This window comes from Cibotium barometz, chromosome 7, assembly GCF_041138505.1.
Source record: "Cibotium barometz isolate CiBa-2024 chromosome 7, ASM4113850v1, whole genome shotgun sequence".
Taxonomy (NCBI): domain Eukaryota; kingdom Viridiplantae; phylum Streptophyta; class Polypodiopsida; order Cyatheales; family Cibotiaceae; genus Cibotium; species Cibotium barometz.
Window position 1 is genome coordinate 30,191,405 of NC_141052.1, and position 26,340 is coordinate 30,217,744.

The 26,340-nt window shown below is 47.0% G+C and overlaps 1 protein-coding gene across 5 annotated transcripts in view; it reads right to left on the reverse strand.

The window, feature by feature from the left end:
* Positions 1-2,670: 2,670 nt before the first annotated feature.
* The window catches only part of LOC147636880 (calcium-transporting ATPase 8, plasma membrane-type-like), a 339,374-nt gene continuing 315,704 nt past the window's right edge, over positions 2,671-26,340 (reverse strand). The window contains exons 19-25 of one of the 5 annotated variants that reach the window (XM_086800460.1): positions 14,408-14,453; positions 14,086-14,157; positions 13,618-13,698; positions 6,824-6,931; positions 3,631-3,722; positions 3,433-3,530; positions 2,671-3,283 (exon numbers count right to left, since the gene is read on the reverse strand). In XM_086800460.1, coding sequence (XP_086656586.1) covers positions 3,036-3,283; positions 3,433-3,530; positions 3,631-3,722; positions 6,824-6,931; positions 13,618-13,698; positions 14,086-14,157; positions 14,408-14,453 — 745 coding nt within the window. In that variant the 3' untranslated portion in view covers positions 2,671-3,035. The remainder of the gene's footprint in view (positions 3,284-3,432; positions 3,531-3,630; positions 3,723-6,823; positions 6,932-13,617; positions 13,699-14,085; positions 14,158-14,407; positions 14,454-26,340) is intronic. The other 4 variants (XR_015266281.1, XM_086800461.1, XM_086800462.1 and 1 more) reach the window with 4 other exon arrangements.

A 26,340-nucleotide genomic window follows, 5' to 3' on the forward strand; every position in this document is an offset into this window, starting at 1 on the left:
AGCTGATGCAGACGACTGTGGCGACGAAGATGCATAGAGCATCAAGAGAAGGCTGAAGTGGCAACCAAAGCAAAAGAGGTGCTTCAAAGGGACCATCTCCCATGGAAGATATAAAGATGCTATAAAAAAGGATGAGAATTACAATACATGATGTGGAGAATCACCTCTCAAAGATGATCTTTGTTGTGAAGGAGGACAAGAATGTGCCATAGATGTGGGTGAATATCAAGACCACAGGGCTTCGAGATGTTTTTATTGCTATATGCCATTGCCTTCCAATGGGTAATAAGGACATTAGACAGAGAGACACCGAGTCTCTCTCCGGATTTTACCTCAACTCCTCTATCATGTGGTCGGTATGTACTAAGGTAACCATTTCTCCCCTTGTATGAGGATGTTATGTTTTTCTCACAACTAGAATGTGTTCTTCTTGGAGACTCGAATATGTTCTAGTTGGAGACTTCAATGCAAGGGGCTGCAAACTAGGCCTCATGGAAACTCAGACCACACATAAGTCTCATAGCATTGTGCAACATGTGGCAAACATCTAAAGGTCTAGGACAAGTGAGAGAAGCCATTAAAAAACTCCATAATCGAAGATGTGGAGGTTATGGACAGCTGAAAACACATCATTTTGCTCACACAGGTGAAAGATAATCCCTCTTGTCTAAGCTTAACTTTTTCAATTAGGTTACGTGCCATGGTTGGTTTGCCAACTTCACAATTCTTTTCACAAGGTTCGAGATCCCATGAAAACGAAGAAACCTCAGAACCGTCAGTGTGAGCTATATTATGGCTAAGATCTATGCCTCACCATAGAGCCCTCCATGTTGAGCTCCTTTGCAAGGAGCCAAAATAGATGCTGCTTGAGAAAGTGTTGTTGTTTTGTGATGTTCCAAGCAAAGGCTCTTTAATCAGCTCTAGCGCGCTTAGCTTTCCAAATTGACCTAATTTGTGCTGCAAATGACCTATGAGATGGCATTACACAAATCTATCAAAACATCATTAGGCCTATCGAAGAAGATGAAAAGCACCATTGGACGGACTAAAAGCAATTGGTGATCAAAAGGTAATCCTCAACAAAACAAAACCAGTAGGGTGGGATCAAACAAACATGCATTCACATACAGAGGGGAATGAATACAGGTGGTGGACAAGATCATACACATACTTGGGGGGTACTCTATTCTCACCTATGCTTAAACGATAAGAGGTGGCTGAACCTCACCTTAGTAAGGAATATAGTTCTTTTGCACAATTTTAGAGACAATGCTTCCAATCCCCCATTTTCAATATCCACTTACAAAGTTCACTATTTGACTACATGGAACAATTTTATGCATGGGACACCTTTTTGGGGGTCTGACCTTTGCTAATTGGGCAACAATTGAAAGGTTGCGAATTTGAATGTTCTTGATGCTCATTAGAAGCAACTCCTTAGTGCCACTTGATTTTTTCCTTGCAAAGTTTTGTGCTTCACCCCTTCAAGTCCAAATCATCGCTTATCTTCATAGGATTTGTCCCCTTTCAACTGATTGTTTAGGTAGGATTGCACTTGCTTTATCCATATGATAAGCAATGGGGTAGAGTGATATTGTAGAATTAGTAGATGAAAAGCACCCAAATAGATCAATTACTATCTCTTGAGTGCAACCTCGATGCCCTCAACATCCATCTCATTGAACATGAGCTTATGCACATACACATCCTCCAACTTTATATCTTTTGCACATGCATTGTCATCTCATTTTTCAACAGAGGTGCGGACCATTTTCTACATCTTACCAGTGATGGTTCCATTTAGAGACCAAGGCATACATCACATACAATAAGGATTGCCATTGGTTAAAAAAAAGTCATGTCATAAAGTTGAAATGCATGAAAGGACTATATGGAGATCCACAATCACAAAGCATTCAGAACTTTTTCTAGGATTGTAAGATAGGGAAGATTGAAGTAGACCAGTTCAAATGCTATGTCTACTATGAGATCCATAGTAATGTCATTGCGTATTCTAAGGAATGGTTGGACATGTATCACACTTTAGTAGATGCATGAACATCTTTCTTCTAGAGGTGGAGTGGATTTGGTACTCATCAACGATAGACACTTGTTACCTCCTTTTAAAACGTAGAGGGCAACAAAAAGCAAGGTTGGAAGAAGAACTTGGGGCAACATAACAAACCTCAGCCATCCTAGAATACCTTTCATGCAAAGCCCCTTAGTAGCCTGCTAGTGATAGTTACCAAGCACATAAGGCCCGAAACCAAAGCAAGGATAGGAAACCTAGATCTGAAGTCAATATGCAACTACTTCACTGCCTATCCTCAACCTAGAGAAAACTTACTGTTGAGGCTCATGACTAGAGGCTACATGGTTACATCTATGAGGTGTGGCAATGCCCAATTTCTTAGTCAAGAGGTTCTTATGATTAGAGTTCACGATCAAAGGATACATGAAGATGCCCCTGCTCAAATTTTTCGTTCTTTTTATGACTACTTTGTCACATGTAGCTATCAACTTTTGGTTTTATTGTTTTTATGTTAAGGTGCATATTAAATGTATAATGATGAGCTACCATGGTCTCATAGGCTTTTGCGGTCTTTCAACATGAGACATTAATAAGAACTCTCTCTCTCTCTCTCTCTCTCTCTCTCTCTCTCTCTCTCATAACATATATACTTAAGGGTTGAGGTTTGACGAGTAGAATCACACTCAACGTTGACTATCTTGGATAAAAAGCCAAGGGGATTGCAGTGTGTGTTCCATAACATCATCATCAGTTGAAAGGCTGATGCACGTGGATACATTTGCAGATGTGACTGCGTGAAATTACCCCCTTTATACACATGATAATAAACCAGAGAGGGTGTGCGACCAGAAAATCTGCCAAACTTCAGGACACGGCCAAGTATTTGCTTGCTGTACCCTCAACTTTCCAGAGTGAGGGAAGACATTAGGCCCTCAAAGACTAAGCAAAATGGAATGATGATGGAGATTGCAGTGTTGCCTATGTAAATTGGTAGCAACACCAATCATTTCCATGCCTCGTTGCTGTTTCTTCTATTCGGGTTTTCCATGTCATTGCTTGCAGATGGGGTAGAAGCCAATGGCCAGATGGCTTTCTTGAATTTTTGAAAGCAGTTATCCAATTCAGTGGGGCTTTGGCCACCACCATCAACACTAAAATCCGTGTAGAACTTGGTAGACTTCACAGACCTGGTTCTCTGCAAGTCCACTTTTTTTTGACTCCCCTGACGAAGCATCATCGACATGACAGATCCTGCAAATCACTATGTAGGCATACATGAGCATTCATCATGTGGCACACATGACATATAGCAACCGTCTGTGAGTCTTAGACAGTAAACTTGCCCGTCCAAGCCCCACCCCTGCAACTTGCTAGTCAGAGAAAAGCAACTAAAATCTAACCTCCTTCTCGGAATACAAGATCGTCTCGATGCTGCCAACTGCTCAGGATTGGTTGATTTGGCACTGGGATGTATTTGATTACTGCTGCTAATGGCATGCTGTAACATTCATGTTCATATTTGTCACCAACAATCAGAAAGCACATGCTCTGTTTTCTTTAAAACAAATCTATCTAATATAGAAAGTAAGAAGCAGCACCTTACAATACCAAAGGCAACACACAAGAGCCATCTATGCCAAGAGAGGTGCACTGTAGAGGTGAAAGAGCCACAGACCTCAACAAGTATAACCTGTGGTTTGATAAAATGGGGTATGTAGAATTAGCATGTGTGTGTTCACAAAAAGAAATCAAATACTAACAAATATAAGAGTAACAGTGATCTTTTGGGGATAAAAAAGGATTATCCTGTACATTTGCATCTATGATGTTACACCCCCACCACAGGCACCCCCCGCCCCCCCCCACCACCACCACCAAATCCCACCAAAAATTAAAGAGAGAGTCCCAAAGGCAAAGGATTTGCAGCTCCTGTTATGCATTACATTGTGGCAGGTAAAGGCAACACACAAGAGCCATCTATGCCAAGAGAGGTGCACTGTAGAGGTGAAAGATCCACAGACCTCAACAAGTATAACCTGTGGTTTGATAAAATGGGGTATGTAGAATTAGCATGTGTGTGTTCACAAAAAGAAATCAAATACTAACAAATATAAGAGTAACAGTGATCTTTTGGGGATAAAAAAGGATTATCCTGTACATTTGCATCTATGATGTTACACCCCCACCACACGCACCCCCCGCCCCCCCCCACCACCACCACCAAATCCCACCAAAAATTAAAGAGAGAGTCCCAAAGGCAAAGGATTTGCAGCTCCTGTTATGCATTACATTGTGGCAGGTAGTAGGCAGCCACACCCCCACTAGAAGGCTACTACCCTGAGAAATGGCAGACAACTGCTATCCCAAAAGAGCTGCCAATGCTTTGAGAGGTTCTATCCTGTCCTAGTAAAGCACATCAATGAGCTGAACCTAGAGTCCCATACTATACAGGACCCTTTTGAAACCTACAAAAAAAATGAATAATGTACAGTGCTGCTTGTTGCATGCATGGGCTGCCTCTCACCTCCATACTGAGATCCTCTTAATGATTTGGAAAAAAGATAAGCATTTGGGGAAGCTACCAGGGAAAAGGGTGGCAGGGTTGCACCTGCAGCAATTCCAATTGGGTAGAAAGATGGGTCCCAAATCTACGCCTTGAAAATGATTAAACGAGGAGACGGTGGGGTGTGGAGGCGCAAGCTGTGTGTGCATAGCATTAAGAGACTCATCAATGCCATGACATGTGGGACAATGAACCCACCCTCCTCCATGCTTATCCTCAGATCTTGGGATAACAAACCATAACAGAATGTCTGCTATGCTGGGGTCTGCTCCTTGCTTACTTGAATAGCTGGAGGGCACCTTGCTGCTATCCTCAGATCTTGGGATAACAAACCATAACAGCATGTCTGCTATGCTGGGGTCTGCTCCTTGCTTACTTGAATAGCTGGAGGGCACGTTGCTGCTATGTTGTAAATCAATGGTCCACTCTCAATATGTAAAATCCACCCTCCATCTGGTGCTCAGACCTGGAAATTTTCTGACAGGTCATGCAATCACTCTCCAATAAGCCTGCTGCCACAGGCTGGTCTACCTTCTGGGACTTCACCCACAAGTGTGATGGATTCAAGAACCTGTACCTGAGTTGATGAAAGAGGCTGGGTCATCTGCTAACTCTGAATCCACAAGCTCATCCTCTGTGCATAAAGTCCATTTTTCTTTTCTGTTCACGATGGGTGGCAGTTGGAGAAATGGGTGGTGCAGGATATGCTTGACGGCCCGGTGGTTCGGCCCGTGAGAGTTGTTGTCAGAGCAGGGAAGCACTTTTATATTGACCCCCCCCCCCCCCCCCAGAGATGATCACAGATGCTTCTTGCCTTTGTCTGTTTGGTGGATGCCCTATCAGACATTTGCCTTGGGATCCCGGTGAGTGGGAATGGATGGATGCCACCAATTCTATAGCTACACTGTGAGGAATGCCAGGCAGCTTGTCTTGGGACAGATTCAGAGAGTCCCTACCCTTAGACCTCATTGGGAGTCCTATGGTATTACCTCTGACATTCAGAGGAGTTTTTGGCGGAGGCTGTGGTACTCTTACAGGAAGGCACAAATCTCCTCATTCTTTAGGATTTCACTACATGGTGGACTGGCCACCTTCCAGTGGAGATCAGTTGTTGGTGTTAGCCCAACTTGCACGAGATGTGCAGGAGCTTCAAAGACAGGTTATCACTGCCTATGGGAATGCAGGGAAGCACAAAGGATTTGGACCGTGATAGCACACCAATTTGGCAAGATTAGCAAGGATGCCTACATATCTTTTGGTGCTATCATTTGGTTGACTCAGTCGAGCCCCTAGCTTAGGTATGAGGGGGACGGGGTTGCCTTCAGGATTTGCCAGATTCACGATACACCCCGCCGGCATAGAGATTGGACAGTGCATGGGAGATTATTGCTAGTATTACGCCTGGCACATCTAGAAGGCTAGATGCACTGAGGCCATAGAGGGCATTATTGTCTTGGACAAAGTGCCTTTGCAGGATTTGGAGTGATATTATCCATACCCTTATGGCAACCTGGGCCATAATCCAGGGATATTCGAGGGCCGCAGAGAGAAAGTGCGGCCAGTTTATGAGAGAGTGGGATCATGGTCTATTATTCATTTCCACTCATATGGGACCTTGTTGGCAACACAATGCACCCGATTGGTTGAGATCTCCACCTAGATTGGTTTGAAATCTCCCTTTTGTATATTTCTTCATACTTAATAGAAGTCTCTTCTCCGGAAAAAAAGACAGAAAGATTGCATTCAAGTATTTTTTCAATTGCCAATGAGAGCTCTCTTGTCAAGAGAGCAAGACTTCCAGATGCGAGTGAAGCTTACCCCACTGCTGCATGCACATGAAAAAGGAGAATAGGACATGGAGAAGATATGCAAAGTGGAAGCCATGAGGCAACACAGGCCGATGGAGGGTAGGTAAGGACGCCATGAGGTAAAGCTCTTTTGGATGAAGCTTTGCGTGGGGTCCTTTCCACCACAATAATCCTCTCATTGGATTATTGTGGTGGGGTTGCTGTTGATAGAATTCTCTTTTTCTATGTTTGACTAAGGCATTGTTTGGAGATTTTACAAATGCCAGGAAGTGCCTATCGCACCACACTGCCCAGAAGGGGGGATGACTTGAATCCCAAACATCTATACAGTAAATATAATGCATGATAAATAACTGTTTTTTTTTAAATTTCCAGGATGCATGGATTTCAGAAACAAAAATTGAGTTCTTCGAAACAGACCTGAACAAACAAGGTGAAAGCAATGACATACAAGAATATCCTGCTGTTCCCAAGTCCTTTAAAAACGTTGATTTCTTCAGGTTTTCTTGCATTGAGCTCATTAAATACCTAAAAAAAAGGAGAATTTACAAGATTAAAAAGGACAATTAAAGTAAGGGGAACATGAATCTTAATTTGTCATGGCATGGGTCAGCCCCCTTCTAGCCCATCAGGTCTTCTATATTACTTGGGGTGCTATTGCATGGTTGACTCAATCTGGCCCATAGCTTCTTTTTGAGGGCAGGGGTGGAGATCTTGTTATACTTGTCCGTAGGGGCATAGCTCAGAGATGTTTGCTTCAGGATATCCCCCAGTTACGATACACACCACCCCCGCTGAGTATTGACACCACCTAGGAGATTATTGCTAGTATCACGGCGTGGAATATCCGGAAGAGCAGACGCTCAAAGGCCTTCAAGGGTATTCATGTTTATGACACCCAGTGTACTTGCACTATATTGAGTGACATCGTTCATTCTCTCTTGGGCGCTTGGGCCCGTATATAGGGATTTTCTAGAGCTGCGCAAACAAAATGCAGGAGATTTATGAGAGGGTGGAACCATCTCCTCCAGTCCTACGGGGCTTTTATGGCAGCATAGTGCTCCCGATTGGTTGAGATCTCCCTACCTTTTGGTTTGGGATCTCCCTTTGTATGATTTTATATTACTTAATAGAAGTCTCTTTTCTGAAAAAAAAAAGAAAAGAATCAAAGGACTGTTGTACCTAACATTTCATTCCAGACTTGCCTGACGTGTTGTTTAAAGGGCTGCTTTACATTTACAACCTAGCTGATGACAGAATGGAATGGTAGTATGTCCATCCATCTGCATGATGCGCTCCAGGCTAGCACCAAGACGGCCATCATATGCAGAAAGGTTGTTAGCATGACCATTCCTTGCTCTCTTTCTTTTTTTTGCAAGAAATGATCCTTCCATCAGCTACCAAAACGCAGCTGGAATGTCTAAGTACATGACCTCGTCTCAATCACAGGAGAGAAGAAAAAACAGATGGGGACAGACAGGCTCTTGCTCGCTGGCTGGCCGCTCTCGGTGGAAATCTATCTCATACAATCGCCGGGGGGGGGGGATATAGCCGAACAGGTGGCCTATAATGCCAAGTGGCCTCATTGTCTCTAACCCTAAGGAAAGGACTCCTGCTCAAGATCTGCAGAAAGCTTCTCCACATTTCCGCATACGCTCTGAGCTGCTCACAGCTTCTCTCACTGGGTGTGAATGGTGTCTATCCATATGCTCTGGATGGACTCAGTGGGCGGTGTGGTAGTGCCCTTGATGGCCTCACTGCAGCAAGCATGCCAAATGGTGTCATGTTGCAATGCTACTAATGATCTCCCAGCTTTGACATGTGCATGTGGTACTCCTCCCCTTTGGGGCTGCTGAAAATGGTGTTGCCATGATCCTGTGGGTGAGAGAGGAGAAGGGTGAGGGCGAGGCCCTATCCCATCTCCTCATATGCAAGGGCTAGTCCTGACTCCCTCTACCATACCTGCTGCTTGGAACATTCCGAAAGGCTATGGTGCTGAGACTCCTAAGGGTCTCCACACCTAGAACAGAGCACCGACCAACCTCCAGGTGCCCACTACCAAGTTCCTATGTGCTGTTTGCCAAAGGAAAAGAGTAATCTTGCATGGCCAGAAGAAGTCCCACAGCCGTTTCCAAACATCTTGGAGGAAACACAAAGGGATGCCCTGGGACTGCCAATGTACTGCTACCGTACTATCAACCTTTTGCATCGGAATCCTGCGGCCTAGGTGGATCGTTTACCCAAAAAAAGGGATGCTGTGGGCATCCTCTGAGGTGAAGGGATCTTGCCATCGCCACTCACTCGGATCCCACTACAACCTCACATTGCAAGACGTTAATATATCTTCTTCTCACTCTCTGTGAAGTGCCGCAATAGAGGTCCTCTATCGGGGGGGGGGGGGGGGGGGGGGGGGGGGGGCGGGGAGCAGCTCAATCTGCCCTTGGTCCAGTAGAAAAGGTCATGAGGGTGCCTCGATCTATACCATGGACCACAATTGGGGTATCATGTATGGTAAAAACCCTTAACCACTTAGGGGGAGATGGGCTGAGGATTGGGAGGAATGGAAGAGTCGATGTCAAAGATATGCTTGTCTTTGCCTTGGATCCTAGCGAAGCTCCGCTCTCTTCTATTAAGTATGAGAAAAACATACAACAATCACAGCTATAAGCCGGAAGAGAATAGAATCACCCCAATATGTAAGGTGATTTCAACCACTGACAAGCATCATGATGCCATGTAAGACCTGTGGTACTAGAGGAAAAGAAGATGCCATGGTCCCATTCCCGCATAAATATCACACACTTTGCCTGCGCAGAATGAGAGGGCCCCTGAATGCCAGCCCAAGTAGCCATAAGAGTGTGGATGATATCACCCCATATAGTACTAATGCACTGAGACCCAAAAATCTGGACACCCTCAATAGCCTCCGTGCATCTAGCTCTCCAGATCTGCCATGCTGTAATACTGGCAATAATCTCCCAACGGGTGTCAATCCTCTGTCTAGGGGGTGTATAATCAGAGTGAGGAACATCCTGCAATAAACCATGCTGGGCAATACCTCTACGAATGAAAAAAACAGAATCTGTACCACTGCCCTCATAAAAAAGTTGCGGACCGGACTAGGAGAGCCAAGCAACTGCCCCCCAAGTCACATGCATGGCTCAGCCACTCAATTTGCCCATAAGTTGGGCTACAGGACCCCAAATCAGCTGTGCAATGCTGCATCCCCATAGACAATGTTGTACGGACTCAGAATCTGCCGCACATCTAGGGACAGGAAAGTGCTACACCGAAAACTGATCTCCATTGATTGGTGGGGAGACCACCATGTAAGAAAAACCAAAAGAAATGAGAGATCCGGCTCCTTCTGTATGAGTGCCAAAGTCTATGCCAATATCTACGCTGTATCACTGGAGAAATATCATAGCTCTCCCAATGAGGCTTGAGAGTAGGGATCCTATGCATCTGTCGAGTGAGGAGAAGCCTGGCATTCCGAACAGTGAAACTGAAAAAAGGAAGGCTTTTCAAAGGATCGAAGGCATCAATCCACTCCCACTCTCTTGGATCCCACTGAAGATATCTGATAGGACTACCACCATATAACCACAAACTTTTTTTTTGATAACAACAATGATGTCTTTCGTATGTTGTCTGCTGAGATGACAAACTGGATGGAGACAGCAACTACCCACTTTGGGCATACATGATGCAGCATGTTTTGGTTGCAAAAGGAGTGTGGAACATTGTGCAGGGTATGGATGTACGTCCAGGTTCAGTGGATGTAGGATCTGTTGAGGATGTTGCAGGTTCTAGCAGCTCTACTGTTGCTGCTGTTTTACCCACTGCTGAACAAGCTCGTTGAGAAATATTTCACCATATAACCACAAACACCAAGAGCCATGAGTCACTATCTGAGGAGAAGGGTCAATGAACCAGTGCTTCCCCGAGCGACCAACAATCCTCACTGGACTAAGCCTAGTATTTGGTATAATCTCCTCCATACTACATCTCCTCAATCTCCCACTAGGCATGATAGAATAAATGAGGAAATCTGTATCCTCCTAGCCTGGCAGAGCAATGACCTACACAGGTATGCCTATCCTCGAAAAAACTCCCAGCCAACTCGGATAATAGTCTCCGTGAAAGGTCCCAGAAAGCCACTCATGCGGAATAGCTGCCGTCCAAAGACCTAGGAAGCCTTTGTCGCAAAAAATATCTCATGCTTCTCCATGCTCTGACAATGGCTGCAACAATAAGAGGGGAAGATGGTGCCCTAATATCAGCCTCTGTGAACAAAAAACGTGTGTTGGGCATCCAGTCTCTCTCCCGACCCTGGGTGTACATCTGGAAATCTGAGACGAAAAAAAATCCTTCCAAGGCTCAGGGCCTGGTAGGAAACCTCTGACCACAAGTTTGCAAAGCAACGCCTTGCACTCTCTAAGCCATCTTGGCCCTGCCATCGTTGCCTGCCTAGAGGAAGTCACGGATCAACCACTATACCTGTCCAATACATGCCTTGGAAAAGGCCCAACAAGAGGTGATGTACCACATGGTAGCGTGAAGGACCTAGTTTGCTACCACTACGTTGCCAGGCAAGGGAGAGCCTAGTCATGCTCTAGTATAGGAGCTTCTTTCAAATGTTCAGGAGGAGGGGGGCAAGCTGCTGCTGTGACCGACCTGCTGACAGGCCAAGATAATGCACTGGGGTACCCCTTGGAATCCACTGGAAAGATTCAACTAGGCGCCAAGATAGGGTTGGGGGTGAGCTAACCCAAAATCCACACAACTTGTGCCAGTTGATCTGTGCACCAGAGGGCCGGCAAAAGATCTCAATTGCATCTGCAAACCTTTGGAGGTTCCACCACCGCTGGAAGAAGCTACTCATTGACAGAGATATACACTGCCTTGGATCCCAGATAGGCCGAAGGCGAAGACCAAAAGGTGTGACTTCTGCCTTGCAAAATCTTCCTGCATTTGCGGGTATGACTAGCTGACAAATGATGCTCCTGTTAGAGGATGCCGATAGAGCCTCCCACTAAGGCTCTCTAGAACTACTCACCTAGAGTGACGATATGGGCCACCCAATCTCTAGATGTTCCAAGTGACTATCTGCATCACGGGGGTCTAGAGGTGTGAAATTTGTCTCCGCTGCCCTCCACCTTGTAAGACTTGGGCGAGGGTTTGGATGGCGAGTAGTTGCAGTTTGTCCTGGTGCATAGCCGACCAAGGTGTTCCCCGATATCCTATGCTCCATGTGGGTCCATTCTGATCTACCTCGGCTGTAAGCATAAACTCGGCTACATCTATCGTATAGTAAAGGTATCTGTAGGAGGGGGGGAGAGGTACCGCCAACGAAACATGTAGGTAAATGAAGAAAATCACCTCCAAGCTCGAGCTCACGAGCTTGCCATCCTTGTTGCTGTGGGCCGATCTGCTGAGAGTTCCATTCCGGCCAAGGGCCAGAAGTGGGAAACCATGTTTGTGAGGCACAGGGGATTTGGGGGGAGCAGAGGAGGTTCTGGATGAGAGGCTGAGGGTGGAGATAGAGGGGCAGGCTAGAAGAGGGAAGCACCGAACTGGGAGGGGTAGGGGGGGAGCGAGGAAGAAGGCGGGGGCAGAGGAGGGAGAGGATCCTATGCAGAGGGGGAGGATGGTATCTGCTCCTGTCCCTGAGAGGACATGTGTTTGTTGCTATTAAGGGGGCAGGGGGGGGGGGGGGGGGTGTTTCCGAAATATTGAGAAGACTAACACCGCCACTCTATGGAACCGGTCTCCATGCGGTACCTGACACTGGGACCCTTGGGGGGCAGATGGGGCCTCCGCTCCAGATGGATGCTCCTGCAATAAATGCTCATAACGGTTCTCTCACACGACTGTTGCTGCCTGGGCCCCTTCCGGCTGTCTCGCTTGGCAGTGGCGCGCTGCTCTAGGAGGGTGTCTTTGCTGCCTCTGCCCAGTGCCACCTATCCCCATCCTCGTCGGGGGTAGGGTATTGGGGCTCTGTCTTGCGAAAGGGAGGTGGCACTGAGGTGCTTGGTCTGCTGTCGCCACTCTGCAGGGGGGAGGGGGTTGGACCGATGTGAGCAGCTCGTCTAGCCTGGCGATGAGGGCAAGCTCTGGCGAGGTGACCCATCCGCCGACAAATGAAGCAATGGCCTAGGAGGCCAGCGTACTCCACCCACTGAAGAATGGGATCCCCTCGAAGGCATCGAAGAGAGATGACATAAGGTACCGTCTCTGGAGAGGAAATGCTGATGCGGAGTGAAGGAATCCTTGTCACCCATGCCGATATCGAGGCAGTTGTCACTGGGGATTCCAAAACTTGCCCTATCGTTCTCCCAATGACAAGGAGATGAGTGGGTACTCCTCCTTGAGGCTTGAAAAATAGACAGTGACTGGGAATCCTGATACTCCAGCAGGCTGGATCAAAACTGTGCTACCAACGTGCGAAGAATGCCTAGGCTGTGCATAACGCTACGGCGCTCAGCTGAAGCATGCGGTCCGAAGCTGCCGAGGTGTCAAACTCCACCTGAGGGTATGGATGTGTATGGTCTTGCCTGGCTCATCCAAGGAGGCTGGCCTGTAACAAGTCTCGAAGCTGGCTGCATGCTGGGCAGCTACCCACAATCTTGCAAACCAAAGTAGAGGTCTTGTCGAGGGAGGCTACTGTTGAAGCTAGGATCGGGAGGTCTGCTTTGGAGAAGAGGTAGGGGGCGGCAGCCTTGGTCGGGGATAATGGAGCGGCTGCCATGGAGTCCTCCTGGAGGGATGAGGACCAAGGAAGCCGACACCTGCTGAAATGAAGCAGTCTGAAAGCAAAGAACCTGCTGCAAAAACGCTGGAGGGGGGAGGTGGGGCGGAGGCAGGACAACAAAAAAGGCAGGGTCACAGGGGGAGGAGGGAGGCGAGAATAAGACAGGAAAAGGTGGCGAGAAAGGAGCGAAGGGGGGGTTGAAGAGGGGCTGGGGCGCACAAGACCTGGCCTGACAGGTGGAAGCGGGGGCAGGCAGCGAAACGACGAGGAGGGGCCAGGCCTTCATGCCTCCACCTCTGTCTGCTGTATTGTTGTGCAGCCGCCCTGCTTCCTCCACCTGCTGCCTTCTGTGCCATGTTGTTTTCCTGTCCTTTTCTCTAAAGACATGCCATTTGCAGTCTTATAAACTGGTTGGGTAACACATTAATTGATAAGCTCTCATACTTTAATTTGCATTTACCTGACAAAAAACAAACGCATTGAAAATGATCGTTTCGACTTCTTTGTTTGCATGACTGTGCTCAATCCCTGATGCCTCGTGCTGACAATGTCCACATATCATGAATCAATCAGATGCTAGAAAATTATTTGGAAAGAATTAGAACAAAAATTTTCAGCTTTCTCAAAATATGGAATAAGAGAAAATAAATAAAGAAACGTTGTAGGATGTGTTGTGCAACGTATCAGTTAAATCACAGTAGCACGCTCTATAACATCCATTGAATATAGGTCTAGCTTTGTTTTTTTGTTTTGTTTTTCGAGCCGGGGTCAGGGGCGGCCGGAGCCGTCCCTGGACTTGAACAGAAATACGCTTTTGTCATTAACTTCCTCAAAAGTGGTTTCGTTACTCCCTTAAGGCAGGCTAGATTATAGATTATATCAGTAATCTTCAAAATAAAGGCAAAAACACAAAAGAAATCTTAGTTACATCTTCTTGTAGGCCCAGTAGCTGTTTTCCGTGGAATTGTAAAACCAGCAGCAAAGTTAATTGATAAGCAAACTGCATCCAGGAGAAATTACTTTTTAGCCCTTATTCTTATTCTTTTTTGTTTGATATATATCATTTAGTTAAAGAAAATCCATGGGTGTAAACTGGCAGATATCGAACCCAGGTTCACAGCTTCCTTGGTGGCTAAACCCTCACCACAAAGCCACACACCCATGGACCTTTTAACCCTCATTCTTACAGTTGTGTTTTCATGCACTAAGATGATCATGGTATGCAACTGTGTATTGCAGTGTGGTCATACCTGACCAAACAAATTCCGCCACATGATATTTGTTATGAGAGGTTCTCTGCACAACATCATTCCGATTATTTGTTGAGATTTTTAACAAATAATTACACTGACTAAACATCAAGTTCTGAATAACTAAAAAGGAGCTGTTTTTGGCAAAGAGCAATGTAAAAGTTGTGGGATGCAAATGGGTTTGCAGAGAAGCCCCCCTCCCCAACAACACACCCCCCCCCCCCTTCCCGGGTGTGCTTGCATGCCCTCCTTGTTTCCCTCCCATCTGAGCTCCTCTTCCTCCTGCCTCCCCCCCTCCATCGCTCCCTTCCACCTCTCCTGCACAAAAACCCGCTGTACATCTTCCTGCTCCCCGTACCCTTCTGCACTATCCCCTTTCCTTCCCTGCACATGCTGATGCCCTCTTCACCCTCTCTTGCTTCAGCCCACGCTGCCCTGACTGCTGCGATTCCTGCCCCCACTCCTGAGCACCGCCCCTTCCATCATTCTGTTTGCTCCTGCTGGGATCAACGTTTGTTAAGAGGTAGCTGCAAGCGTCACCTAGTCCCCCCCATCCCCCCCCCCTGCCACCTGAGGACAAGGCAGCCACTTTAACTTCCCCAACTGAGGCCGCCCTCAACTGTCAGTTTTCCAAAGCAGACCTCCGGTAATTATCATCTTCTGTGGCCTCTTAAAAAAAAAGAAAAAAGAAAGGAGACTTCTATTAAGTATGAAAATTTTTACAAAATGGAGATTTCACACCAAGCAAGGTGGAGATCTCAACCAATCAGGAGCCCTGTGCTGCCAATAGGGTCCCGAATGATGAGAGGATGTGAAAAAGATACCAATGTCCCATGAACCTTGATAGGGTGGGAATGTCCTAGTTTTTTGACAAGAGCGAGACAAGAATGTTGGATTATCACTCTCATTGGCTCTCTTTGTTCATGACGGTGAACTATATGTAATCCGGGGTGATATCCCCTGTGGGTTTTGTGATATAAACTCGACTTAGGATATATATTATACTCTTTTTGATCCAAATTTAGAGTCATTTTGTTATTTTCTTGATCTTTTCAATCCTGAAATTTTGTCAACATCATCTGCTTGTGAATGTAGCTCAATCTCAAGTAGTGAAATTTTTAAAGAAGAAACAATTTTGGATGATACTTTAAAAGAGTTTTGTGATGTATTTCCGAACGAGTTAGCTAATGTTCCGCCACCTGAGAGGGGCGTTGATCATGCGATTGAGCTATTGCCTAGTAGTAATCCCATCTCACTGCACCCTTACCAGCTAAACTGGAAGGAGGAAGACGAGATTGCTTGGCAATTGCAAGATTATCTCCATAAAAGGTTTTGTTCAGTCTAGTAAGTCTCCATGGAGCGCTCCTGTTCTTATGTCAAGAACAGGTATTCTTTACCGAGGATGGATGACTTGGTAGATCGTCTAGGTGCTAAATATTTTACCAAGATTGATCTACAATTAGGCTCTCATCAAATAAGGATTAATCCTGAGGATGTGCCTAAGACTGCGTTTCGGTTGCGCTATGGCCACTATGAGTTTTTGGTCCTACCTTTTGGGTTGACCAATACTCTTGCTACTTTTCAGCAGATGATGCACAATTTATTTCGTCCATATGTGGTAAAGTGGACTGTTGTCTTCTTGGATGACACATTGACTTACAGTGACAACATGAAGGAGTTAAAGTGTGACTTCTTCAGGCAGGAACTCTTATATCTAGGTCATGTCATCTCTGTTGATGGTGATTGATCTAGATAAGGTTCTAGAATGGCCAATTTCATGGATGATTAGGCAAGTGAAATCATTCCTTGGTTTTTCAAGAAGTTCATCTAGGCTTATGCCAGGATTGCTGCCCTCCTGTCTCAACATTTAAAGGGAGTTCGAAGCAAGAAATACAAGTTAAGTCCTCTGATGGTTTAGAGTGACAAGTTGGATCAATGTTTTTTTTTTTGGGGAAAAAGATCCTTCTATTAGTTAACAAAAAACTAGCCACAAAGGGCTACATACAACCATGAAGGGCTAAATACAAACTCGCCTCCATGTACGAGCGGGGATCAAAGGATCTAAGGTGGAGAGAGATGCACGTCTCCTCCGGCTGGCCGCTCTGAGGAGAAGGTTATCTCATACAGGGGGAGAAGGGCGGGCAATAACCTCACAGGTGGTCTGTAATGCCAAGTGGAATCACCACTTCTATTTGTGAGAAAAGGACTAGGCTGCCACAGCCTCAAGATAGCTTCCCGCCGCTTTTGCATGCGGTTAGAGCCACCCTGCAACTTCCCCCACTGACCACGGAGGGTATGAATGATGTCGAGCCAAATTCTCCTGATGGATTCTGTAGGTGAAGTGTGGGTACCCTCGATGGATTTGCTGCATTGAGCTCGCCATACGTGCTAGGCTGCAATGCTACTGCGAATCTCCCATCTTTGGCACGAGCCTAGAGTCCAGTGATCAGTAGATGGGACTAGGGTTGGTATTGCCAAAATGTGAAGGTGCGAGGGCCGCGGAGAGGAAGCGCGGCCAGTTTATGAGAGAGTGGGACATTGGTATCTTTTTCACATCCTCTCATTTGGGACCCTATTGGTAGCACAGGGCTCCTGATTGGTTGAGATCTCCACCTTGCTTGGTGTGAAATTTCCATTTTGTAAAATTTTTTCATACTTAATAGAAGTCTCCTTTCTGAAAAAAAAAATGCGAAGGTGAGAGACCTGAAGGGCTAGCCATCCACCTTCCTCCTCATAAGCCATGACAACCTCAGCCTCTGTGGCCCAAGCGACAGTGCCCCATGAAATGATATAGGTTGAGGTCCTGTCCATCGTGAAAATGCAGAGAATCCACTGCCAAACCTGCTGAGCCTTCAAGCAATCCCAGTGGCAATGTCGTTGAGACTCTTGAGGGTGGCCGCACCTCGGACAAGTTGCTGGTCGACCACCAATGGCCAACCACGTGCCAACCGCCAAGCTCCTGTGTGCCATTAGCCAAAAAAAGAGGGTGATCTTTCGAAGCCAAAAACTATCCCACAGCCTCTTCCAAAAATCTGAGAGAAATCGTTGTGAGAGGCCCTGTGACTGTCAATGTACTGTTGGTGCCGGGGTGCTTTCAACCTCTGGCATCTGAATCTTGCGGCCTAGCCGCGCTATGTATGCAAAGAAGGGGGTATCCAAAGTCTCCTCCCGATCAGTAGGATCATGCCAAGTCCATAATTGCCAAAGTCTCTCCCTGGCCACCTTGGCCAGCAGGGAGTCTATGTACCACTCATGTGGCTGAAGTCCGATCACCCTCACACTTTGCAAGGCGCAACCACGAAAATCCTCCAAAGGGGGCTCTGATCTCTCTAATCTTCCATGGGGACTAATAGAAAAAGTGAGCAAACCACAGCCCTCATCCGCACCATGGACTGCCAAGAGAATATCATGCCTAGTATACACGCCTAGCCACTGTGGGGGGGGGGTTGGGTTTGGGATAGGGGTCAGCCAGTCCTAGGGAATAGCAGAGTCAATGTCAAGGCTGAGTCTGTCTCTACCTTGGATCCTTGCTAGGCCTCTCTCTTGAGCCTTTGGGGGAAGTTGTCTGTGTGCAAGCCAACCTCCAAGGGACCTGGTAGGTCCTATGCAATGTTTTAGAGCAATGAAGGAGCTAGTAAACCTTTTGTGGTTGAAATGGATGCCACTGATTATGCAATAGGTGCTGCCCTATTCTAGGATGGGAGACACATATGCTTTGAAAGAAAGGAGCTTTTAGAGACACAACCTACCTAAGAAAAGGAGCTTTTGGTTGTTATCCATGCAATGAGAATTTGGAGACACTATTTGTATGGGTCTCGATTTGTAGTCTGGATGGATGACCACTCGTTGAAGTATATTTGTTATCAACCTCACCTGAAAGGTCAAAAGGTCAAATGGGTTGACCTCATGCAGGTGTTCGACTTTGAGATCCTTTACAATAAGGGGGAAACCAATCGGGTTGCTCATGCCCTTAGTAGGATCCCTGAGGTCAATGCTATCTCTTTTATTGAGATAAAGACTAACTTCTGTCTATCTCTCAAAGGGCGTTGTCAACATGATTCCCATTTTAATTGAATCTGGCAATTGGTCCAGGCCGGTTGTAGAGAGCCCATGAGATCCGAGTGTTTTGGACACTCCGATGAGTGCTGTTGAGAGAAAGATATTGGAAAAGTATTCCATTAGAGGTGGATTATTGTTCAAGGGTGGCAAGGTTTGTGTGCCGAGTGATTTGGACGTCCAAGCTTTGATATTGCATGAGTGCCATGATGCATCTAGTGCGGGCACTGGGGCATACATAGAGCCTTGGCCTTGATTGGCAGGCATTTCTATTGGCTGCCATGAAGTCCTTTGTTGAAAATTATGTGCGGAAGTGTATGTAGTGCCATTTTAATAAAGCTGAAAGGCTTAAATTTAGAGAGGTATTGCATCCTTTGCAAATTCTTAAGTTCAAGAAGCCGTCCGGCAACTCGAGTTGAGTTAGTGGGGTGGGTGGCATCTCCTATCTTTGGTGGATGCCCTAAGGTGGCAGCCTTGGTAGAATTTCCTATCTCTGGGAGATTTTGTTGGAGGGTGCCTTCAATGCCAGTGCATGCACCGCTCTTTGTGTTAGTTGTGGTGCATATCCGCTTTTGATGGTCCCGAATGCTTGGCGCCTCCGTTGACTCACTCTGACGGTGTGGCAGTGTTATGCTATTACGGTGTTGTGGTGTGACATTGTCACGCTGTTGCGGTGGTCCGTTAGTGTGGGAACCCTTGGTGGCTACACTTGCAAGATATGCCGGACATGCTGAAAGTTGCAAGAGAAAGCATTAGGATCGAGCTCAATATTACACTAACCAATGACGGACCTTGAGAGTTTTACAAGAGGTGTCATGACTTTGTGTTTTTCTCTGGACAGTATGCAAGTGTGCACGGGGACATGGTGGACAGTGTGAATGGCATTAGTTTGGAGTTAAAAAGAAAACCCATGTAAGGACAACCCCAAGTGTGAAGGGGACAAAGAGATTTTAATTTAAAAGGTTTTATAACCTTTGGTGGCCCAAAAGCTAATTTGGGAGGCTACTCCACTTTTGGGAGACACGCTTTTCTCTCTCATGCTTTTTGGGAGGCGCTAGCTGCATCTTTAGGGGTATGCTTTTTCGAGAGGAGACTAGCGGGCAGGTTGGGTTGCAGCATAGGGAGGTATGCTTTTCTCTTGGACGGCTGGTCAACAGGGTGCATAGGATTGAAGCGCTCTCCTCATCCTATAGTTTGCAGGAGAGACGGAGAGAGTCACCTTCATGAGGAAGAGGGTCATACTACGAGGTTTAGAGGGAGCTCCTGTTTTCTTGGATGATGATCTCACGAGGATGCAGCTTGAGCATAGGAGAGCTTGCATGCCACGAGTCTTACACGCGAGGAGAGAAGGCAAGAAGGCCTTCTATCTAGATGGTTGGGTCATCATTGATGGCCGGCAAATGGATTAGCGGTTTGGGGCCTATGGGACAAAGACCAGGCCACTAACAGAGATACACATGGTAGTATGGAACTGTAATGGTTCACTATGGTTGCAGCCTGGACGATTGGAGCATGTTATGGTGGGGAGAGACATCATACTTCTGACAGAGACACATTAGAGCCCAGAGAAAGGGCTACCTCGAGTAGAGGGATTCCAGTGGGAGTCAGCATACAGGAGGACCACATGCCAAGGTACCTCGAGAGGGTCGGGGGGGTAGCAGTTCTATTCAGACGGGAGCTATAGGGGAGACTGAGAGTGGTAGCACAAGATCCAGAGGCCAGATACATGTGGATCAGCTTACAGCTCTCACAGGACATGGTTATATACATAGCCCTATGTTACTTTCCTCCATCAGGATCCTCCTATGTCATTACAAGAGGACATGCCACAGGAGGAGGAGACAGGAGCCTCGCCATACACGTGTGTCAGAGGAGATTATGCATTATTATACACTAGGGGAAGTATTTCTTACGGGCGACTTCAATGTCCACACACAGAGCAGACAATGTGAGGTGTATGACTATGATGACATGGAGATCCTCCACCCTGTGGATCCAGAGGAGATAGAGGCTAGTCGGGCATCAGAGGACACTGGACCAGACAGAGGACATTATGGGGACCACTTACTAGAGTTGGGAGCCAGGCATCATCTCGTTATTTATAACGGGATGCTACAGTGGCCGGGATCATGAGGGCTGACATGCTTCCCACATGGGGGTCATACACGGACCGGAGCACGGTGGTAGACTACATTATGGGGTCTTTGGAGGCATCACAGCTTGTCACCTCATTCTCCATTCCACCTCGTCCTATTGGGGTAGATCATACATACTTGGCATTTTCACTAGCCGGATCACCAGTATCACCAGCCCCCCACATACCGACGCCACACACTACCATCTACTTCACACATGACATGGCAGACATATACACTGGCAGAGTAGAGGATAGGCTCCTACTCATGGATCCCCTGGCACCTATGGATACCATTACAGCCCAGCTGGCATCACTCCTACACACGGCTGCATTACAGAGCTTCCCACATCGTGTCCACTCAGGAGAGCCTGCCAGATGGTATGATGACAAGTGCAGAGCCCTATACTCACGGCTCCGCATACAGAGAGCCTTGGGAGCCATCACAGAGCAGGAGTCGAGGAGAGAGATGAGGAGACTTATTCGCCGTAAAAGGCGGGCCTTCGCAGAGATACAGGAGCTAGAGATCTGAGTAGAGATAGCTCTATCTCATGGTGGCACTTCAGAGAGCCCTGGACACCGACACCTATTGCAGACCTGTAGACATGGCACACATGCAGAGGGCCTATACCACGCCCCACAGCGGCCACCTATACCTCAGCCCACAGGAGCCTCGACCTACCACAGCTAGCTTCTTTACCCACTCGATGGTAAAGGAAGCTATTCGCCGCCTACAGCATGCACGGCAGGCCGCCGACCATATGGGCCTGTAGGGTGAGTATCTCATATATGCAGTAGATTCTTTGGCTCCTTTTCTTGCACACCTGTTTAACAGGGCACTAGCAGAGGTTTTGCCTGCCGAGTGGACGATGCACACTGTGAGGTGAAAAAAAGAAGAAAGAACCTGCCTCTATAGCTCTTCCACCTCCCAAACTTGGAAAAACTACCACGAACGGGGCACCACCAGCCACCGGCTGGAACACTCTCAAACATTCGCCACCCACCCACACCATAAGACAGCTCAGAACCATGAAGGACAGATGATCATTCAGCAAAAAACACAACACCATACACACTGTATAAACACAGCAAATACACCAAAGACCAGGACTCTGGCCAGGATTTACTGCCAAGGGAATACACCCTTGCGTCTGACGACCAAGCCTCTGTCTCCCGGTCCCTGTAATCTCCAGAGGGCGCCCACACCAGCTAACCCTTCTTCATTTCCTCTGTAGCCCGGCTACTCTCTGTCTGCTGCTACCTGCCAATTGTTGTAGGCGAGCCCCACTGTCTCCAGCCCACACATCAGCACCTCTACTGCATCCAACACACACAAAAGCCCAAGGCTCCCTCTCTGGTCAGCATCCACGCACTGCCTGCAATCACCGCCCACACAAGACCAGCTACTCTCTCCAGAAGGCGCCCACACCAGCTAACCTTCTTCAGCAGCTCCCACTCTCTGTATGTCGTGACCAGCAGTCTCACCAACCCCAGAGCCTTGCACAATCCTCAACACCACGAACCCACTGCTCACCGCAGCATCCTCAGATATCTAGCCCAAGCCACATCTCATGTACCCTTCCTCACAGCAGCCCTCTCTTGCCGCTTCAATCAGATGCCCACACTAGACATTCTCCCAAGAGACCTGCAGCCTCTTCTGTACTGTCACCAGCCCCTCTATATCCAACACACAAGGCCCATACCAGCCTTCACTTCTGCATCCATCAACCAAGTGGCCTTCACACCTTTCTTTGCACTCTAAACTGGACACCTTCTCTTTCGTTAACAACCAGTCGCCCACACCAGCAACTAGCCCTTCCTAATACTCAAATCACAAGGCGGCTGCTTTCCAGCCCGTGTGTTTTCAGGCGCCCCAGCAACAGCACCTCTCAGGCGACTTCTCAGCCCACACGACTTTGTATTGCAGTTTCGCCAGCCCCTACACTCGGCTCTCCTTCGAAGTGGTCACCTTTCTGGCCTTCTCTTAACAGCTACAGCAGCGTTGCCCAGTATGCATCACCAGTACGCATCAGAGCCTCGACCAGCTGCACTCCTCTTCACACGGCGGTCACACAACTGTGCTCCTGATCATCATCGTAGCCTCCCAGCCGTCAGCAGCACACACCCGTGAACCCTCTAGTCGACCTCAACTGGCTCTGTCCTGCGCCTGGCACTAGCTGCAGCAGCGTTCCAAAGGCGACGACTTCCTCTCTAGCTCTCTGCAAGACGACGATCCCCACGCTCTTTGCTACTCCTCCTCGGCGACTTTTTCCACCACCTTCTCGAAGTGCTGCTGCTGGCCGCCACCTTTCCCTTCCATGTGGCCTTCTAATTTGGCCATATGCAATATTTTTATTATTTTTTTAAAAACCCCCAAACACAAAATGATGGCCACCCTCAAATAATAAAAGAGACCTTCCTTCTCCTTTCTTCTCCAGAAAATACGGTGCCCGTTCAGCTTCCAAATAAATGCGAGAGTACTTGCCCGTTGTCTTCATCAGCATCCACTTACTAATCATGACCACTTCCAGTCGGTGCTCTGCTTAGTAACCACCCGCACACCACACAATTGCCATAAAAACTTCAGATCTCCAGCATTTTCTCCGAAACAAACACGTGCATATTCCAGCTTTCGACAAAACCACTCGGCCTGTACACTTGCCAGGGCATTCAGGGCAAATTTTATTTGCAAACCACACGCACCATATGTACACTGACCAAAAAACCCTCTCAGATTTTAGCCTGACATACTTTGCCCAACCCCTAGCCTGCTGAATCATTTATGATCAGCAGAAAGCATATGACCACGTTTCCCTCCATCAATTCTCTGAGCATCATACAGTGTAACCAACACATCTCTGTTCCAGGTAATCCAAGAAACTCTGTCAACTTCCACAGGCATGTCTTGCCATCCCATATCCCACAACACAACATCAGAGCTTCTGGAAACAAAGCTCCTGACATACACACCATCTTGCCTCATCTCAATCCCAATATCCCTGATACGATCAGCACCAATATCGGAGAACCAGTGCAGCAACTCCTGCTGAGGGTAAAATTTGATGAAAGCTTCATCAAAAAAAACCTGCTGTGCCATAACATTTTCCTGTTCATCAGCATAAGAAGCTTCACCATCAAAACCGGCTACCACAGGCAAAACAAACTCCCCTTCAACAGGCACCATTCCTAAAGCATCCATCTCAGTTCCTGTATGCTCATCTTCATCAAGGTCACCAAGAGATTCATCCATTACAGCATCCATAGATTCATCTATAGCAGCAGCATCATTCAAAGTCTTCTGGTGTTTCTCTTTCTTCATAGCCTCAATTCTGATCATGGCTTTTTTAACATTCATGCACATCTCATCATCCAGCTCCAATTCAGGCTCATCATCCTGTAGACTGTCTATCGCCCACTCATCCCACACAGGTTCATTATCCAAAGACTTAAAAGTAAGCTCTTTCACATCACATGCATACCTTTGTTCATGATTTATTTGTACCTCCTCGCATTCCTCATGTATGGCTTCTTCCTGTTCAGCAACCTCATCACCAAGCACTTCTTCATCAATAACCACAGCATCCATCTCTGCATCCTCCTCACTCGATGAAGTATCCTCTGTTCCTTCACTAGTAGTGGTGCTACTGGTATCATCACTTGAATCAGCTTCACTTTCCTCTTCATCATTGACAGGCTTTTGGTTATTCATATTAAATTGCTTCTTATCCCCTCTCCTGTCATATAGAGTAATAACCCCTTTCCTCCAATCCTGAACAGCCTTCACTGCTCTCAGCCATGGTCTTCCCAGAATAATGGGGAATGCACCCATTCCTGCAGGCATAACATGACAATCCACAAGCACCTTCACATCAAAAGCTTCCAATTCCAATTCCTTAATCATACCTAAGCATTTGACTTTTTGATGATTTGCCAGCCGAATACGGAATCCAGACGCTTCAGTAAAATTAAGACCAAGCCTCTCCACAGCAGCTAATGTGATCACACAAATCTGTGCTCCACCATCTATGTATGCCTCTCCCAGATTCTTCCCTTTATACCACACATTCACCACAGGACATATATCAGGTAACTCCTGAACAGATAGAACAGTCACTATCCCTTTGGCAGGCTCCTTCTCTCTCGGATTCACAAGTCTTTTCCACTGACGCTTCAAATTGGGAGCTAACTCTATCAATTGCCCAAAAGTAATGTTAGCCTTCCTTCCAGCCATGTCCTCCTGCAAACTGTAGCTATCTTGCCCACCCCCTAGTGGAAAATCAGTTACCTGAAACTTCCTACGAGGCTTCCTCTTCTGCTTAACCTTCACATCCTCTCCTTCTTTCACTTTACCTTTCTTCTTGCTGGGCCCTGCAGCATCCTTGCTTTCCCTTTCCTGTGGCATCCGTTTCCCCAAAGGCATCACATCTGCTTCTGCCTCCTTCGTCTTCTCAAGGGTGACCACATCTATCACCTTAGTTTTCCCCTTCTCTTCAGCTGTGATTCCACTGGGGCCTGCTTGATCCCTGATATCAATACCATAATCATTTGACCTGTCAGGTAACTGTGAAGGTAGTGGGTACATATCACCACCCATACGTTGAGGCTTATCACAATCTGTACTCAGATGACCAAGCTCACCACAGTTCCAGCATGTAGGGATGAAATGACGGCCCCTACCGCGACCACGTCCATATCCTGCTTGTCCATCTCCCCCCTCATAATTAATGCCACGGCCTCTACCACGTCCACCACCTGTACTTCCCATTAAATTTAAGCTCAAATTCTTCATAAGATCAACCATCTGCTTCATATCCTGTCGCAATCCCTCATCAGAACCTGCAGAAACCATAGGTACTCCCTGACTAGCTTTAGGCATCATCTGCATAGCTTGACCTTCAATGGGCTTCATCCTCTCCGTCACTGCATTCATAGGTGTAGCCTCTACTCTCCGAATCTCCGGTTGTGCTACAACTGGAATCATCCCCAACTGATTCATTCGCTGCAGTTTCCAATCTTTTGACCTTGCAATCTCCACCGCATCCTCAAAAGACCTGGGCTTCTTCAATTCCACTTTCCAGCGAATACTCCTCTTAAGTCCAGCTACAAACTTGTTCTTCTTCATCATATCAGGCGGTACCTGATCTTCTCCCAAAGCCCTGCATAGAGTCTCCCATAGCAAAGAAAATTTCTTCATATAATCATCTATTGATTCAAACTCACCTTGTGTCAGAGCTTGCACCTCATGCCAAACTTTGTCGGGGTCTTCTACTTTCTTGAACCTGTTACTGAGTGCTGTCTTCAATCCATCCTCAGTCATCTCCATGCGTGGAACAGCATCCCTCAACGATTCCTCATAAGTCCTGTACCAGGTCCTTGCATCTCCTTTCAAACAGATGCTCAACAGCCGCAACACCTGTGTCTGCTCACTGATATGGTTGCTTATACATGCAACCTCCATCCTTTCCAAGAAATCTGCCACATCCTCATTGGGACCACCATAAAACTCTGGATAAGACATCATCTTGATCCCAAAAACCTCTCGTCAAATCCCAAGCAAAAACCCAAAAACACCTTCCTTCAATCTCTCACTCTGGGACATACACCCTCGTAAGAGAAATCCCTGAGCTATCCTCAGTCAAACAATACCAGAAAGAGCTACTCCTCAGTGACACAATGTTTGAGCAACTCCTCAGTCACACAATCCTTGAGAAATCCTCAGTGGGGGCACCAGAAGGATGTGAGG